Raw genomic sequence first — 18,858 nt, forward strand, 5'->3', positions numbered from 1 at the left:
CTTACATCGGTGCACACCTACATCCTGATTCTCCCAGTTCTCACCAAAATCAGAATGTTTTTAGATTCAGTGCTGATACAAGCAGATGGGCCTTGCAAGTCTTAATTCAGATCTTTTGCAGTCAACTGTAAGTATCTCAAATTCACGGAATAATTAAGGTAGTTTATTTCCTACAGATGACACACATCATCTGGGAAAGGAAACAAGATTAAGTGCACACACACAGTGGTGCATTGCAGGCAACATATTACTGCAATAATCACTTCTAGTTGTCAATACTAGGATTGCTGCTGCATAGTTAGTCATAGAAATAAGTTCTACTTCAATAATCTCAGTGCGCACATTAAAACCCAAAAAGCACTTTAAGTATTTACCAGTTTATTTGTATTAGTTAAAAAATTGACAGCAACGATATTTTTAGGTTACAACATGATTTTTGGCCTGCTGACAAAACCCGCTACAAATGACTTGATCACTACTCACGTTGTCTCTGCTCACCAAAAAGGTACCTTAGAAAGCAAGGCTCGTCAACGGTGTAACTGTACGTATTGTTGAGCATAAAACGGTTCAAAGGACACATTTGGCAGAAGCCACAGATACAGGCCAGAGATCCAGTCCCTATACATCTGATACCCAGAGGTTCAATTTCCATTAACAGTAGAATATGGCAGTCACACCTGGGCTTTCTGAACAGGAAATTTGATGTGGCTCAGGTGTCTGCAGGAATAATTCACAGCAGAAGCCAGGGTAAGCACTTCTGGAGAGAGATGAGAAGCAAAGGGGATTCCCCCTTGTTCCCTCTTTTAAATGACACTAGTGCAGTTTCAGAGCACAGCGGCTTCTCCCATAGTGCAAGAAATGGAATACAGAATTCAGTATGGCCATTAGGGCTATGTGGTGTACAAGACTTTCAAAAGATAATATATGCTATAAAACCCCTATGGTTAAGACAATTAAGTCTCAAGACTGTTCCAAACAGCTCCAGCTTTAGGATTTTTAATTATTAAAATAACGTAACTGAATCAAAAGAGCTTCTGTATTCTGCTTCAGCTACAATTATGAAGCAGGAGGTTTGTACAGGCAGTATGATTTACATGCTCAGTGTAAACTAGCTGGGAACACAGCAGTTTAAAAATTATTACAGATTAAAAGTAAGTGTTTGATTCTTTAGCACTCCTCCTTCCCGTCACTTCTTGCACTTTATTCCCAGTCATATCTTGTTTTGACTTAAAAAAATAAGGGCATAACTCCATTTACATGACTCATCAGATGTTCTTCTGGGAGCTAAAAAGAAAAATAAGTTTAATTACTATTATATAGTACTGCAGGCAACTTTCAGGCTGAATTATAATCAAATGTCATTTGGAAACATAGGGCATAATATGAGATTGGCTGAACTCCATTATCTCAAGATGAGAAATAAAGCCCAAATATTGAAAGCCTTCTACCCTAAAGAAGGCACCTACCTTTGGTTAACAATTCCTTTCAAAAGAGCCCACAGACTTCTCCTGACACTGGGTCCAAGTCTATATCATAGAAACAGGGTCTGGTAGGAAGTCCCGGCATAGTACTCATCTGAACAACAAAAGATAAACTGTTAAAATGGAAGCAGCAAAGTTTCGTGTAGAAGATCTAATACTTAATCACTGCTGGAGACTATGATGGCACCAGCCAATGCAGCTCCTTGCACACATACAGACCAGTTGGACAATGGTCATGTACCATTTTGAAGCATACCGTAGTTAGAGCAGATGTTTTATTTACTTATTTATCTATTACCATGAGGATTTAGTTTGCCTTCTGCTTCTGCCAGTGACTGGCTCCAAGATTTGGCAAAGTACTTAACCATCCAGCTGACCAGCTAACTGCTAGAGGAGTGTTCATGGATTTTGCTGTGGTGAGACAAGAATTGCTTGTGGCAGTTTCCTGGTTACCAAAACGAGTAGACATGTTTTGATACCATTTTGCCAACTGTAAAGTCTTAGTTGATTAAAATTCTTTAAGATTCTAGAGCTAGAAGTGTTAAATAATTAGGAATAAGTATTGTTGACAAAAGAGTTTAATTTTTTTTTTTTTGAAACTGAAATAAAGTTTAAACAGAGATGGAGAGGTCAGTTCTCCTGACCAGAATATTTCTGATGCATTCACGTCAAATGGGCTGTGCAGTGGCCAGAACCGAAGCTAGCAACACAGCTGCCAGCAGTACGCGTGCCTCAGGCCAGTCCTCTCCAGTTGTCCCACTGTTGAATACCCACTTGGAGAGCTGCAGAACGCAAGGCCAGCAGGGACTACACTTGGTCTGATTTACTAATGCAGCTGACAGGATTTCCCCTTCCCTAACTCAGCATTTAGCCCAGCAGCACACGTAGGCCAACACAGATGGCCAACAAAGGTGGGCAACTCGTGACCATGCTTGGTAGCTTGTGCCAGGGGTCATTAACCCCTTTAATAAAAACATTCAAGGTCTCATTTTCTCTCTGCATCATCCGGCCTCAGCTTTCATAATCAGTATTGTTATGTCTGTCTCCATTAGGTTAAAGATCTCTTTGGCAACCTGGTATTTTCTCCCTGAGCAAGTATTTTGCACCCTAATCAAATTACCTCCCACCTTTCCTTTTGATAACAAGCTAAGCAGCAAGGAGGCAAAGCTCTGTCGGTTAGACATTTTCTGCAGTTCTCAAAACTGTTCAGGGAGCTTTTGGAGTCCCATCTCATTTTCCTAAGTCGTTTACAAGTGCCAATACCAGTCCCGTATGTACCGTACCACTGCAGGTCTTGCATGGCTTATGCAGAGGTAAAAATCACTTCAAGTCTACTCTTTCTAATGAATTCTAGGACTGCACTAGCTTTTTGTCAGAGCCGCTGTTTTCCCAGACAGAGAACAGGGGGGCTACAGAGAATAGAGGGGCTACAGAGAGAACCCTCATTCCCTGTCTTTGTGTTTAGCTGTATGAATATTTTGCTCTCAAGAGCCAAGGTATTAAGAGATTCAAAGTGCCTGGAAGGGTTTTCCTGTTCTCACCATAGTCACTGCCAGTCTCCAGTCATGCAGAGCAAGAAACTTCTTCTTTATTTACCTATCACTGAAGAATCACAGAGCTTTGCAAATCTCCACCTACAGATTCAGAGGGCCACAGCAGGAGCTGAGACAGTGACATTCAATAGAGTAGGAGATGCTGTATTGCTGAAGATGGGCCTGACTTTATTATTTCTTGCACTTTCTATTTTGAAAGGAATGGTCAGTTTTCCTCCTTTCCTATCCATAGGGCAGCCCACAGCAGCTACTCTGCTATCTATTACTTGAAGGCAGTCTGCTTAAACTCTGAATTTCTATGCAGTACAGGATAATTCCCGTCCAGATTACTAATTTTCTGTACAAGTGTCTACAATGCTTAATGCACTCAGCTATTTTCAGAGCTGAAGAAATGAACTTTTCCTCCATTAGCCTCCTCCCCTTCAATACCACATGTGCTGAAAAAGAACACAGGGCAATTCACACTATTTATTTACATGAAAAAAATTAAACCACATGGATATTACCAATCCCCTTGCAAGATTTCAAATAAAACCAATACCAACTAAGCATATATTATTTATTGCACTCGTGGAACTTCCAAAAAGGAAGGAACTGTTTAGTTCCACTTAGGAACTAAAAAATCAGAGCTGAATAAATAATTTGTTTTCAATTCATCAGCAGCACCAGAAAAGAAACCCAACTAATCTGAGTCCAATGATTTATTTCACTTCCATTATTTTCCATACTCACAAGTTAAATCTAGATAATCTTTGAAATGATATTTCCTTTAAAACCTCAAAGTATTTCATTAAAGTGTGACAGCTTCAACTTTGAGCCAGAAAGGGAAAAACCCAAAACTCAGAAGCTGAGAAAAAACATGAAGTGTGACATACCTTTGTGACTAACTTCAGATAACAAGAATATGCATGCACCGGTGATTAATTTCACCTCAAATTTCTCATAAAAGCTTCTGCAGAGAGCTACGTATTTGCTGCATTTTCAGCTCACAGTTCAATGGCTGCTGCCAAAAATTTATTCTGAGGCTAACAGACCTGCTGAATGGGTTTAAAATAGTGATCTGATTCAAAATGCCCTGGATTGCTTCTCAAAAGGACATCCCTTCCCTGGTTTTGTAGACACCACAGAAGAGTGATCTTTACGTCCCTAACCAGAAGACTTATTGTTAATTCTGGCAGAATTAACACCATGATTTACTATGTGTTCAAGAAAACATTAGGAGTCTGGGAAGGGAGCAGAAAGGAAAGAGTCCAACTTCATAGAAACTGAATACATCAGAAAGAGAGCCAAAATACTCGTTTTAATGTCTGAAAACATCTTTCTCTTGTGTAGCTCATTAATGCTGTGCACCCTTTCCTTTTCCAGTGCTTATTAAAAAAAAAAAAAAAAAAAAAAAAATCATTGTTTGGATTAAATCTTGGCTTGCAAAAAAATGCCATTAATAACAGGAACAAGCATGCTATCTTTCATTTTCTCCCAAAACACACATTACTCTTTAAAAAGATGGATGAGAGAGACTTTAATCAGGATGTGGTTATTTTATTTATGTTGGGTAATCTGGAAACCCTTACTTCCCTTTTTTTTAAAAAAAAGTATTAAAAGAAAAAGATATCCAATACTTGGCTCGATCTAGCATTTGAAGGAAGAAGGGATTCAACTCTTAAATCAGCAAACTCTCATCATGTGAGCCATGCACCCCTTATGCTTTTAAAAGCTTATTAAACATGTTGCCATGAAGACTTCAGGAAAAAAAGGTTCAGGCCCAAAAAATAAGAAAAAGACAAGAGCTGTTTGCTCCAGCTGCTCCATCCCCTAAAATAATCTAACAAGTTACTTAACACTTGCCCAGAAGAGATTCCCCAGATAAGATTTCCAGTGGATCCTTTCATCCTAACATTCTTTCTTTGGATGCAAACCTGAACGTTAGTTCATTTTGCAGGTAGCTCCTCTTTCTGCCAAGCAATTCATATCAAAACTATTCTAGGATCCTGTTTCCATTGTAGCTACTCTCTCTCCTCTCAGCCGACATTATGCCAATCATGTCAACAAACAGAAACTAAAAACTCAAGGGCATAGTGAAATGAATTGTTGGAACTGATGCATGCTGAAGAGCAAACAGATGGTCAGCAAAACCACGAGAACCAAATGGGAGGGGAGACTGATAAATGATTAATAGTACAGGTCAGCTTCACTTTGGAGGTATCCCATCAGAAGTTGTTTGCTTTGTAAGCTTTGTAGGAATTGTCTTGTTCTACCCTGATCTGCAGGTGTTCACAGACCTCACCTGCAATACTACAAAGTCACAAAGGCAATTAGGTGGGCCAAGGATTTCTCCCATCCGCTCTGCCAGACTGCAGTTCCCAGAATTCATTACCTACAGAGCTCACCCTTTCCTCTAAATGCAGGAAGACAGAGATGTGGGACCTGAGGAGTACACTGGGGGCTTGCTAAGTATTCAAATGGTCAGATGGTCTGTTTTAGCTTCCCTCTTCCCCCTGAAAAAACCTATTAAGGGCATCCAATACACTGGGCTGTTAAAACACCAACTCTAAATGACAGACTCTCCTAACTTAAGATACCTTTTGTAACTGCTTACTGGAATGCATGTGAAGGTTTTTTCCTCGCCCCACAGCTGAGGGTTTCACTCAATCACGTACCGTTCCTACTAGTGGATACAGGAATCCAGCACCAACACTGGCTCGAATGTCTCGGATTGGCAGAACAAAACCCGTAGGTGCTCCTTTTTGTTCAGGGTCATGAGACAACGATAAGTGAGTTTTAGCCATGCAGATTGGCAGGTTTCCAAATCCCTGGGAAAGGCAATGAAAAGAGAGAAAGAGGAGGCAAATTGAAAAACTAGTAACTTTTCCTGTACACAAACATAATTGCTCTATTCTGCCATTCTCTGCAGACATCAGACATTTTATCAGGACATTTTACTCCTCACCAACTGCTTCATCCAAGCCTGTCAGATCTGTTGGCCATTCTGCATCCCCATTCCTTCTCTCTCAAACTCTCTCCCTGCCCCCCACTAAGTATTAAAGAAAGAACCACCATGGCCCCCAGCACATCCAACTAATTAATGGTATGGAAGTGTTAGATATACAACCTTGACAGCGAACTTACTTTCTACTCTTTTCCAAAAATGTTAATTTAAACAGCTTAGAACTAAAGTTCTTGTTAGCTGAGGTAAGTTAATTAGAAATGTTTGATCAACGTAATTGCAGGTCGTGAGGAAGTGGCAATTACATGCCTATGGTATTTTGATAAGTCTTGTAAAGGAACATACAAAAAACATGACAGCTAGAAACTATGTATGCCAGTAGTAAATGGACTGCAAAAGCAAAATTATTCAAGCACACTGTAAGCAAAGACTGGCTAGTTCTCACATTGCTCTCCTCTTCAAAGCCCTTTACAGACCTTCATTAATGCAAAAGTAGGTAAATTCACAAGAACATCACGCTAGAGGAGTAAAAGCAACACAACAACCAGAAAGCATCTAATCCAACAAGCAGATGCTGGGTTCAAAACTTACAAAAGTAGATGTTTTTTCCACAAGAAGTATTGTATCACCTGTGGAACTCTTTCCCCAACATCACTGAGAATGCCAAAAATCCGTATGGGTTCAAAAACTGATTAGACAACTCAGTGGGAAAAGATTAAAAAAAAAAAAATCATCAGAGACTATTTAGCACCACTCTGACCACTTGTAGTTCCCTAATTCCCAAACTGCTGAAGGACTGGAGAGTACAGTATAGACAGATCACTGAATCCTCCTGCTTTTCTCTCCCCATACACTATCACAGATGTGCTACTGGGCCAGATGAGTTCTGTCTTCACCAGAAGCCACGGCCAGTTTCTCCCTCCCCATACCACCTCCTCTGCCATAGCAGCAATGAGTCCTGGACAAGGACATGATTTGAGTGATGATTCCCTTCACACACAGTTTGAACACCACTGTTCAGTATGAACATTTTAAATGAAAAGCACCACTGATATCAGGTGACGTGGAAAACTCACTTGCTTAGTGTACAAGGTGACTTTCTCCTGTGCTTCTGGAAGTAGCTCAATGTCACTTGCCCCGTAGATCTGCTGTGCAATAAGTCTGATCTTATCTACAACAGGGAGCTAGGAAAAAAAAAAAAAAAAAAAAAAAGACAAGCAAGTCAGTGTGGCCAAACTACAATGAGCCATAACATCACAGCAGCTTCACAATCCTTCATACATGTTGGGCAATGCCCATCTGCAGATACAAGAGCTATTCTATTTGCTGCATAACAAAGCTATACAGTAATTTGAGAATTTTCAAAACACGTTTCATTTATCTTGTTGCAGTTGCTTCTCTTGGTAAGAGTGCAAAACTAGTTTACTACAGTCAGAAATAAAAAGATACACAACAGTATTTCTTATAAGCTGTGCTTGTATGTTAATTGCCCCCACTGCAAAAGAGGCATCTTTATTCTCTCTCTAGTTTAAGTCACAAAGTGGACAAAAATATTTGAGGGAATACAAGTTAATGGTTAAATAAAAGCACAAATAAAACAAGTTAAAGAAGAAAACCTGAAAGCATCTGTTAAGGAGCTAAAATAGATACAATGACATAGCTCTCTACCTCATTAGGTTCTTGAACAGGTGCTTGCTATTAAAGGACGATTCAGGCCATAACCTGGGAACTAACAGTGACTTCATTACCTCCAAGTTATCTGTTAAATTTGCTTAATGTACAAAGTCATTAGAAATACACACACACACACACTCTTCCACCCCAACCTCCATAAGCCTTACTTGCAGAGAAAAAAAAAAGTTAAAAATGGACAGATTCTGTTCCATAGCCTGTTGTATAGATTCCCATCCTGAGCCACAAGTGCACCCAGAAGCTCTGCAGTAAGGTAACAGGTTTGGTCAGGCTTGTTCTAGCCCATGCTCTGACAGGAATGCATGTCTCAAGTTCAAGAACTAAACTTCCCCCAACCCTGGAACACAGCTGCCACTGTAGAAATCTGTTTGTCATCTCTAGCAGAGTCACAGCAGCATCTTTCAGTGTCAAGAGTAAACAGTATTTCACTGGCTAGTCAAAACAACAAGAAGTGACTAACTAGGTCTTTGAGACTGGTGGAATAAACGTCATGTTTTAAAATAAAATTTCTCTCAGTTTCTCAGAGCAGCCTTTTAGACAGCCTTCAGCAACTTACGCTAGTGAAACCAACTGATCTCCACCTTATAAACAAAGTACTTTTGTAATACTGCAAGTTCTTACCTCCACATTATAGAGGAATCTGAAGTTGCTGGGTGTCTGCGATGCTCTCTGAACAGCCTGGGCCAGTGCAAGCGCTCCTTTACCTCCCTCTGCCCAGTGAGTGCACTCCACAGCATCGAACGCTCCCGCTTCCTTTGCCAGTTGTACTACAAGGGCCAGTTCAGCCTTTGTATCTGTTCTGTAAGAAGAAAAGTTTGTGCATTTGCACCAGAATGCACACATGGTAAATTAACTGTTTGTTCTAACCATTTTTCACTCTTGTTGACAACGTCCAAAAGCTGCCCAAAGAAATCACAGAATCCAGCCATCAGGAAGCTGCTGAGGGGCTATCCACTACAGCCTTCTCCACCTTGGTGAAGGCAGCTACTCCACAGAGGAACAGACAGCAACAGGTAGCTCTGGAACTACGTGCAGAAACCCATGACTACTGACAGAGCAGCATTCCAAACTTTCTGTTGTATCTGTCCTGTGTCAGCAACGCAACTCCTGTTTTCAGAAGTAAACTCAAAAAGGCGTTAGTATTACTGATTTAGAGATGCTAAGGTGCGCTATATCACATGCACACAACAAGCTAAAAACTGTAATTTCTCTAAATCAGCCAATATGCATTTACTTCAGATGAAGAATCCTTAGCTGGCTACTCTGCTTCAACTGGCATCAGCTTTAACACACCAGTTCAAAGCCCTTCCGCTTGCATAAAAAGACCACACACAGATTCTGTTTCCTGTGCAGTACAATGTACAGAGCCTGAAATGCTTCTTAGGGGGGCGTAATTATTGCATACAGCAAACCACTGAACACAGCGTGGTTGACAGCACAGGCACCTCAGCATCTATCATGAGCTTAGATTCCACATCGTCGCAGGCACTTTTTGTCCACAGTAATTTGGCCAGCCAGGGTGTAAGTGATGGCAGATAATAGTCACTGATCATAAAATTCTAAGCTAATTTAAACTAAGGAATGCATTTGAAATGACTAAGCAGAGCTCCCCTATATATTCAGCATCTTCCAACAATGCAAAATGCTGCAAACATCGACAGTACTGAAAACAAGAGTTTGTGTTAAACACAGCATATAAAGTGCCACAATTTTATTCCCACACATCACTCCCATGTCCCAGCCCACTTACTTGAAAGCATTGACAGCCACTACTACTGGCACACCAAATATCCGTGCATTTTGGATTTGCTTGTTTAAGTTACTACAGCCTTTTGCCAACAGTTGAAGATTCTGTAGAGAAGACAGCAAGTAGGAAGCTCGTTTTATCAGGGGCAGTGAAACTTTTATTCCAAACCCACTATGTCCGCAGCTAATGATAAAAACGTCAAAATGGGAATGAAACCATAAAGGCAAATTCCCCCAGCGCTGCTTTCTGAACGGTCCAGACCAGTGCATGGTCTTGGATGGAAGACAGGAAAAGGAATGACTGCTTCTAATGACCAGTGGTTTCAGCTGCCAAGCTAAGGGAAGAGAAATCACTTTTTATTGTTTTTTTTTTGTTATTCTTAGTAAGTTAATACCTGTGTTCATTAACTCCTCACAGTAAAGCCTCATTTTCCTCTCTGACACATTCCTCTCAAAATTCACTGCTAATGATAATATATTATGACACTTGTTTGAAGTCTGTGGCAACAGCTTTTGATTTACACATATTTACATTTTGCAGCATCAGAGACTATTAATGTAAATCCAGACATTTCATCCCTTCCTGTGCAAAGAACAACCCATACAGAAGCGCCACAAGTGAAAAAGCTGCAGCCATATAAAGAGAGCCAGACCAATTATCCAAGTGTACACAACCATTCAAGGCACAAGGACAGAAGCTGAGACTTTATTTCACTTTCCTCTCTGCTTCCAAAGGAGGGGAGGGGGAAATAAAATCAGAAACTGCTGCTGCTAAGAAGAGAGTAATTAGAGAGGCACTCTGAATATTTTCAGAGACAATTTTACAGCCAAGCAATTACTCCATACTGCGAGGGTCAGGGGACACAGAGCAGATATTACTATGAAAAATTGAGCACACAATTGCATGAGCTCAGGAGAAACAAAACGGCTCTGAACACTGGCTAGGTCAAGTACAACAAATGCTTGAAAGAGCAGAGCCAAAGTAACATCATTAAAAAAAAAAAAAAAAAGAACATTACAGCTTGTATGAGGAAGCATTTCCCTGGCAGCTAAAGAAATGACACACTCTAGCTATCCAGGCGTGCACTGCATGACTATATCGTGTCATGACTGCAGTTAGTCGGTCAACTGTCACAACAGCTAAAGAAGTTTACCTCTTCCATGTACTCCTTTGGTAAAGGTACCCCAGCAGTGACCTGGGGAAAAAAAAAGAAAAAAGACGGAACCCCGTAAGATTTTTATCCATGACAGCAATTTGTGCTTGATTCTTATTAAACAGTGTCAAGATACAATGTTCTGCTCCAGGCTGATCCTTTTTTCTAAGAAAAAAATAAAAGGAAAAATAAAAGACTGCAAGATGCACTCACAATACAACAAATGACTGACTGTGGTAGTATCACAAATCCCCCAGCATACAAGCACTTCATTAGGACAATAAAACAAGCAGGTATGTACCTGTAACATACTACAATGAAGCAGCTTACAAGCGACACGGACATATGGATTCCTTTTACAACTGCAAATGTCAAGACAATTACAAGCAGATCAAACCCCACAAGGCTTTAAGTGACTGGATCAGAACAACAGTAACAGCCCCTTGCCCAGTACTTACTGCAGGCCCTCCTCCATGCATTTTCAGAGCTCGGACAGTAGCAACCAACACCACCACATGAGGCCGAAGACCAGAATAGCGGCACTTAATATTAAAGAATTTCTCCATGCCTATGTCTGCACCAAATCCTGCTTCTGTAACTAGAGTAGGAATTAGAAGAAGCCTGTGAGAGGTTGCTGGCTGGAGAAATCATGCTCTGATGATATAAATCAGAAGCTTCTTCCAAGACAAAAAAAAGTCACGATAAAAAAAGGGAGATACCTCCCTGCAAAACAAACAAAAAAACAGCCCACGCACTTACCAACAAAACCCTCTTTACCCACGAGCTTCAGTGCTATTTTGTCTGCCAACACTGAAGAATTCCCATGTGCAATATTGGCAAAAGGTCCAGCATGAACAAACACTGGTGGTCCCTAGAAAAGGCAAGGTGTGGGAGAGAGAGAAAATCAGAGGCTAAAATTTGGCATATCTGCAGCATTTCAGGACCTAAGTACTACGGTATCTGAAGGTAAAGAAAGACGATTATAGAAGACAGATCTTAAAGCCTTCTGATCAAACATTTGTTATCGGTAATAAGGACTACAGGGCAAACAGGATTATAATAATCTGCACAAGTGGTGATATTAATCCGCTTATGAAACGGATGGCTAAATCCCAGACATTCCTGCACTCACATCATTTAGATTCCCAAAACATTTCCTGGCATTAAAGACAACAGAACAGAGACACAGCAAAGTTTAGTGCATTTCTTCGGGGTCATCCCACGTGCCAATGGCAGACCTACAAAGAAGCTTAGGTAGGAAACCTAGCCCTGAAACTCAGGTAGGAAACCACAGTAAACCTCCAACTCCAAACTGAGTAAGCCCATGCTGATTGTGATGAATGAACTAAACCAGTTGCTTCTTGGCTCTGGGAACACACGTATAGCAAATCATCTGTGCTCACCTCTAGTGTCTGCATGAGGTTTGGTTTAACAGCATCTTTCATCAAGACAGCCAGAGCACCAGTCACTCCCTAAAAGAAAAAAAAAGGGCAATCACAGTTTCCAGAGGTATCGAGACCTTGAGACAGCTCCTATGCAGTGTTAAGGCTCCGCTTTTGTCCTGGTGTGCTTTCAGGACCAGAACCAGCAGTTGTTCTAGATACAACTAACTCTAGTCAGGGCAAGGCAGAGTAATGACCTTTACATCCTTGTAAGAGGATCTGTGATTTCTGTTGGGGGCAGCCTCTTAGCCGTGACCTTGCTTGGCCATCGCTTTTTAGTAAAGGCATAAAGAACGATTGCTGTTTCAACGCTATAGCACGGTTAGTAAACAACAGCAGCGAGAGAGTAACCCTTAGGTACGTTATGGTTTACTGTAGCCCATTCAGTGGCACAAAGCAGGAGGTTTTTCAGCACAGTTGTTACACATGTTGAAAAATACCGGACCACACTCATTACTATGATAACTCAACTGTAGCATTACTGTCTGTCTTTTGCAGTACCTAAACACACTAAGAAGTTTAAAGTTACACGCATGTCAATGTTGCTGGGTTTTACAGATAGATTTGTCTTGGACTTATTTCCTTCCTCATTTCAGCAAGTAGGCTCTATGTATTGGCCTTAAAATGTCATAACAAGCTGCTACATCCTGGCCAAATCTCTTATGCAGAAATAACTTTTAAAGTGAACCTCTGTGCTCATGAGAAAGACCAGGCTGACATCATGAAAGGCAAACACTGGAGCCCACATTTCCTCTGAGCTGCAGCAATATATCCTGCTGCAATTCTGCTTCCTGCAAAGTGAAAGCTTGTAATTTCCTCCACATCTGCTCTGGGAAGAGAAAACGAGGGTTTGGTCACCCTTGAGACTGGCACAGTCCAGTAGAAACCAAACTGGCTGTTACTCAGCACTTGCAAAAGTAACTAGAATTGCTATTATGGGTACCGAGCCAAACGCTCACAGCAGTTATGAAAACCTTGAATCATGATTTCTTTTTCTTCCCTTTTAATTTCAATTGGATTGCAGTACTCAATTATATGAAAGATTTTTTTTTTTTAAGACATTCACTGCTTTGTTTCATTAGTTTCAATCTTGCCACATGAAAGCTTATTTAACATTTAATGGATCAGCTTTAAACTTCTGTCATCTCCAGAATAATGAAAACTACAGAGCAAGATTTCCATGATGACATTTCAGGCCTGTATCACTCAGTGGCACTTCAATACATCCCATCTCTAAAAACCTGCAGTCAGTTTTTGAATCCACATTTCTTCCCAGTTCCTTTGTGCTTCCTGGCAGCACACTCCTGACATTGGTTGTATCACAGCAGAAGGACCCAAACATCTTATTGTGCCAGTCTGGTCTCTGCAATAACCACATTTCTGCCTGCATGAGGAGTATGTAACGCAGTCCCAAAGATGCAAGCCAATGGCCACCATTAGTGCAAACATATAACATTCAAGAGAACCTGTCGGACAGGTCTGATACCATCCTCCATTCCACAGTTGCAACGGCAAAAATAAATATAATATGATTTAAAAAAAAAAAATCTTGAGATTAAAGACTTATCACTGGACTCTATATAAAACTCAAAGCAACTCCCTACCCAAGCACCATCTGCCTCCACTGCTGATGGGCAGCAGAAGAGTCTCCTGTTTTTCAGAACAGGGTTGAACTCAGGTACTTAAGGTTAAACTGTCGGCATGCTAGCAGCAGGAATTAAAGTCTCAAAGCTGCCTACAGAACTTTGGCACATGCTCTCCCTCATTCCCAACACGTCTCATATAAGGACATTTACAGATAAATGGTTCCCAACCTAGCCCTTTTCCTGCAAGGCCAGAGTCAGGCCACATTGCTAATCTACTGTTTCTTAGGCTTATCCTGGGAGGAAGTAAAACAAACCAAAAAAAACGCTAAACACAAGAAAACAAACAAAAAAAAACCCCACAGCAAGATAGCAAGAGCTGGGTAAGCCGTAGTGCTGTGTCCACCCTGCTGGAAACACAGGTCAGGATACCCACCCTGTGGATTCTTCCGTCTCCCTGAAAAGATTCATTCAGAAAATGCAAGACAAACCTCATTAACACCACATCATGCAAATTTGTAATACTCTTGTCTTCCACAAAGCAGGCTGTGAAAAATCTACTATACAGACCAGTATCGTATCTCTATTGACTAGTGCACCAGTCCTGAGCCTGTTCTCTGTCTTGAGGCCAAGTGGCAGGGCACAGTTCACACACAGGGCTCAATTCCCCTTTCCATCTCCAAACAGGGCTGCCATCTCAAAGCATTTATTGGAAGAAGTGTCTGAGGCACAGGCCATTCCCCCGAAACCACGCTGAAGCATCGTTTGGGAGAGTGCTAGCTGACACACTCCACAAGCATGCCAAGAACTGTACTAATAATTATTGTATGGACAGCTGCAAGACAGTGCTGCAGCTTGCAACTCCTGCTTAGGACTGCTTTACATACAGGTAACAGACATCATCAGTGCTACTACATTCAGCATTTCACGCAGTGAAAGTAAGGGATTTGTGTCCCTCATCAAAGGCTGCCTTATGGAGACCTTGCACTTTTTGCAAAGGGTTTGGCTTTTACAGCATTCACAGTCTCCCAGAATAAGGTATTTCATCATCTGTAATTAAATTCGCATGAGGCTTTGTTCCTACTCAATGTTTTCTTCACTCCAGGGAGCCTGAGAAACAGGATGGCCAGCAGGATGCATTTTGAGTTCTTCCGATTTGTAAATATGCTTTTTATCTAGAAGCCACCAAGTATTTCCCCATTAATTCCTATGGTGCTAGCCTCAACTTGACACACAGCAGATCACACAGGACCCTGGGTCCCTGCCCAGGCCACATGGACACAAACACTCTCTGGGTAAGGTGCTAGCCACACTAAAGTAGAATCATAGAATTGTTTTGGTTGGAAAGGACCTTTAAGATCATCAAGTCCAACCATTAACCTAACACTACCAAGTCCACCACTAAACCATGTCCCTAAGCACCACATCTACTTGCCTTTTAAACACTTCCAAAGACGGTGACTCCACCACTTCCCTGGACAGCCTGTTCCAATGCTTGACAACCCTTTCAGTGAAGAAATTTCTCCTGATATCCAATCTAAACCTCCCCTGGCACAACTTGATGCCGTTTCACTTGTTACCTGGGAGAAGAGAACAACACCTGCTTCGCTACAACCTCCTTTTGGGTAGTTGTAGAGAGCGATAAGGTCTCCCCTGAGCCTCCTTTTCTCTAGACTAAACAACCCCAGTTCCCTCAGCCGCTCCTCATAAGACTTGTTCTCCAGACCCTTCACCAGCTTCATTGCCCTTCTTTGGACACACTCCAGCACCTTTATATCTTTCTTGAAGTAAAAAACCTTCATTAACTCCAGAGGATAAGATTTCATCTTTGATCTTCGATATGCTAAGGTCTTCTCTGTACAGAACTGCCTCTATGCTTTTCAATCCAAGGACATTCAGAAGTAATAGGTAAAAGTTAGCATTTAAGAACTGAATTACTCTCTTACAAGGTCATCTGCTGTAACTGGTTCTCCTCTCTTGCTGGAAGCTACCACCATTCTGCCCAGTCGCTTTTTCATATCATCCAACCCATCGGCGAGTGCTAGAACTGCCATGATTTCACTGCTCACCGTGATGTCAAACTGAGCCTGCAAAAGATGAATAAAGAAATGAACTCATCAAGATTCCCTAGCAGCAATCCTTACTTCTGTTAAATTCTTGAAACAAGGCCAATCATCACCATCATAACAACAACAAAAAAAATACAGACATACAAATCTAAAAGAAATCCAAAGCATTACTCTCGGGACGTACTCAATTTAATTTGGCCATTTTAAACTGGATTTTTTTTCTGCAAAATTAAGTAAAAACTACTTATTCCATTGCTATTACGTTACTCTCTCCTGGCACATACATTAGTGATTCATGTAAGAATGCTTAACATCAAGAAATTGTATTGAAAACTGAGCTTTACTAACTCATCTATCACTAAACACTACAGTAAATGACAAAAAAAAAATCAGATTCTATAGGAAATGAAGGGTAGAATTCATCTGACATAACACAGACACCTCCATCGAAGCTAAGCACCCTAGGGATATTTCAAGTCAATAGAAAGAGGCTTTTTGGAGCACAATTCATTTGAACTATTAATTTGACAGTTACTTAAGGGATGAGAACAGTCATAGCCCAAATTGCCTGTTTTACTCTATTGATTATATAATGAATCTGGACAACAAGCTCAGACACTGTGTCTAGTTTTGGCCAGATACATCCCACCCAAAGCATATGTGGTGGCGAAGGTTAGCCATTGCCATGCATCATATTTACAGAGGTCAGCTGTGCACCACTGTTACTATGCTGAAGTCATCCCGGTTCGGGAAGCCAACACTCATGGAAGAACAGGGAAAGAGGGAACAGACAATAAAACTAAACACTGCACTGGCAGCGAATTTAACTGCTTGGTTGAAGGGACTTTCTGCTTTCTCTTTAACAAGGTACTGGTAAAAGGTGGAAATTCTGGAGTTACAGAAACTTGCTTTAGGACCACATTTTTCAAGTACTTTTAAAACATGCAAAAAAAGGGAACAATCACCGTTCGTGTGAAGCCTTTTTCTGTTGGAGACTGTCCAATAGTGATTTTCCTAAGGAACCTGTCATTTGTATCCAGGACTGCGAGGAATGCAGAGAGAAAGATGAGAAGTCACAGTGCACGTTATGTCACACCTATGCCCTACCTACAACACTCAGCTAGATCACCTATGAAGAGAGGATGGCAGTTTGAGACACAATCCTCTCCGAAAGAATGGCAAGTGCTACTCAATGTGATTCTTCCCCAAAACCAAACTGCAACAAAGACACGCACAGTCACATGCAGACCCTGCACTGCATCCAGAGGGAGCCTACCTCCCTCTGCATGCATTAACCACAAGTTCAAAGTCTCTCTGAAAAACAGAGCTTCTAGTATTACTCCACCATCATTAGTCAATGTGAAATCAGGAAATCATTACAGCCAAAAAGAAATAAAATTATCATTTTATAGGTTAAGTGATAAAATGGTCAGATTCTACCATTTAGCGAGAGTAGTATCATACAGCTCCATTAACTCAAATTACCTCAGAAACACAAACTATCAAATACTGGCTTAAATTTGCTGTTTCTTACTATCCACTTTAAAAATTCTAAGTAATTTATAAAATATTTCCCACGAGGCAGGCTACTTTAGCCCCATTACAGGTTATGAAGCAAATTTTGGAGAATACATTTCACACTATATTTTAATAAAAAGAAGAAAACGCAATACTCTTGAGGTCTAAATCAGAAAATAGCATCCATATGTGAAATTTCTTTTGCTAGTGAAATATTAAATCTGCCAGATCAGAGACTGATCTTACCTTCAACTATCTTTAAAAACATTTTAAAAATCTGGCCTTTATTAGCTGTCAATCCCCAACAGAGCAAGTGAGCAGATTAAAACCGAGTTTCATCCCAGAGCAGAACCCTCTCCTTGCTCACAGCACTTTCTCAGTCAGGTAAAAAGGCTGTTGGCTACAGTTGTCAAACTCAACTCTCTCAGTGACTGACAAATCCAGAAACACAAATTTGGCACCAATTAGTAAAGTCTGCTCTTGAATTCACAAAGATTAAGATTCAAGCCCCTGTGTCAGACCCTTCAGAAGTGGGATCCCAGCTGCAGGCATCTATCCCACCAAACACTCAGCAGGAGAGGCCAGCCCTGCCCTCTTTACCATTTTCCCAGGAAACACAGTTCCTGCTGCACTTGCAAACCTCTCTTTTGACACACATTTTGTTTCTTAATAATTCTTTCATTTAATGGCTCTTGTACCTCTTTGCCATGTTATGGTGGCTGGGTCAATGTCCAATCTCACAAATAAGTTTACTTCTTCTTTTGTCAAAGCCGTAGGATCAGTTTTGTTAATGCCCAATTTCTATGGGAGGAAAGAACAAATAAAGAAAAAAAAAAGGTATATAATGAAAAGATTCACAGAAATGAACCTTTCCCTAGAGCAATGAGCCTTCGGCAGCAGCATCTGCGTATTCAGAAACAAGGAGGGGCTGCCTTTTTCGTGTCCCTTCTCCTAGACCCCACAACAACGTAAGATGATCCATATCAGAGTGTACCTGGAAGCAGAGCTTGCTGCTGGCCAGCCAGTAAAGGGCAAGGCAGACAGTCGAGCTCATTTGGGCAGGTTGTCACCAAGCTTTGTGCAAGGCAACTACAGAAAAAGTAAGAGAGAGAAAGCTCTGCAGTTTCTTACATGCCTTGTTCTAATCATTAGTCTCACATGCTTACATCCATTTCTCGTTAGTTTGCCTAGGGTCACTGCACACAGCCATATGTATTTAAAGACACTGCTTTCAGCATGCTGGTTAAGCAGCACAAAGGAGGAATTAAACAATTCAGTCACAAGGCTGTCAGCATCCAGAAAAGCTTGATCTTGAACATACTGAGAGGATGGGCAGTTTGCCAAGTTGCTTAATTGAGAGAAGAATTATCTCAAGAAGCCCAGTACAAGCGCAAGCTTAGCAACGAGGAAAACGATTGAGCTGATTTATGAACGAGCAAGCTTTTTTTAATTAACTAGACAGCTAAGTCGTATTTTTCTCCTGAAGAACAGCAGGGGAGAAGAAAGTCTGTTGTCTTCCTCTTCAAGCACATCATTTAGAAAAAGAAATAAATAATTAAAAATATATATATATATCCTCTTCCTGGAGTATTAGCATCCCATTCACATCTCAACATTTAATAAACAGAAGAGTGGTTAGGGTAGAGATCCCTCAGCAGTCCATCAGGAACACCAAG

The 18,858-nt window shown here is 40.9% G+C and overlaps 1 protein-coding gene across 1 annotated transcript in view; it reads right to left on the reverse strand.

Moving 5' to 3' along the window:
• Nucleotides 1-361: 361 nt before the first annotated feature.
• Nucleotides 362-18,858, reverse strand: part of MTHFD1 (methylenetetrahydrofolate dehydrogenase, cyclohydrolase and formyltetrahydrofolate synthetase 1) — a 44,295-nt gene continuing 25,798 nt past the window's right edge. Inside the window, exons 17-29 of the mRNA XM_068398722.1 lie at nt 17,881-17,983; nt 16,630-16,706; nt 15,542-15,682; nt 11,974-12,042; nt 11,330-11,441; nt 11,029-11,168; nt 10,571-10,612; nt 9,421-9,521; nt 8,292-8,469; nt 7,055-7,162; nt 5,692-5,844; nt 1,467-1,575; nt 362-1,284 (exon numbers count right to left, since the gene is read on the reverse strand). Of these exons, the coding sequence (XP_068254823.1) occupies nt 1,486-1,575; nt 5,692-5,844; nt 7,055-7,162; nt 8,292-8,469; nt 9,421-9,521; nt 10,571-10,612; nt 11,029-11,168; nt 11,330-11,441; nt 11,974-12,042; nt 15,542-15,682; nt 16,630-16,706; nt 17,881-17,983 (1,314 nt within the window). The 3' untranslated portion in view covers nt 362-1,284; nt 1,467-1,485. The remainder of the gene's footprint in view (nt 1,285-1,466; nt 1,576-5,691; nt 5,845-7,054; nt 7,163-8,291; nt 8,470-9,420; nt 9,522-10,570; nt 10,613-11,028; nt 11,169-11,329; nt 11,442-11,973; nt 12,043-15,541; nt 15,683-16,629; nt 16,707-17,880; nt 17,984-18,858) is intronic.

This window comes from Nyctibius grandis, chromosome 4 (genome assembly GCF_013368605.1).
Source record: "Nyctibius grandis isolate bNycGra1 chromosome 4, bNycGra1.pri, whole genome shotgun sequence".
Classification (NCBI taxonomy): Eukaryota; Metazoa; Chordata; class Aves; order Nyctibiiformes; family Nyctibiidae; genus Nyctibius; species Nyctibius grandis.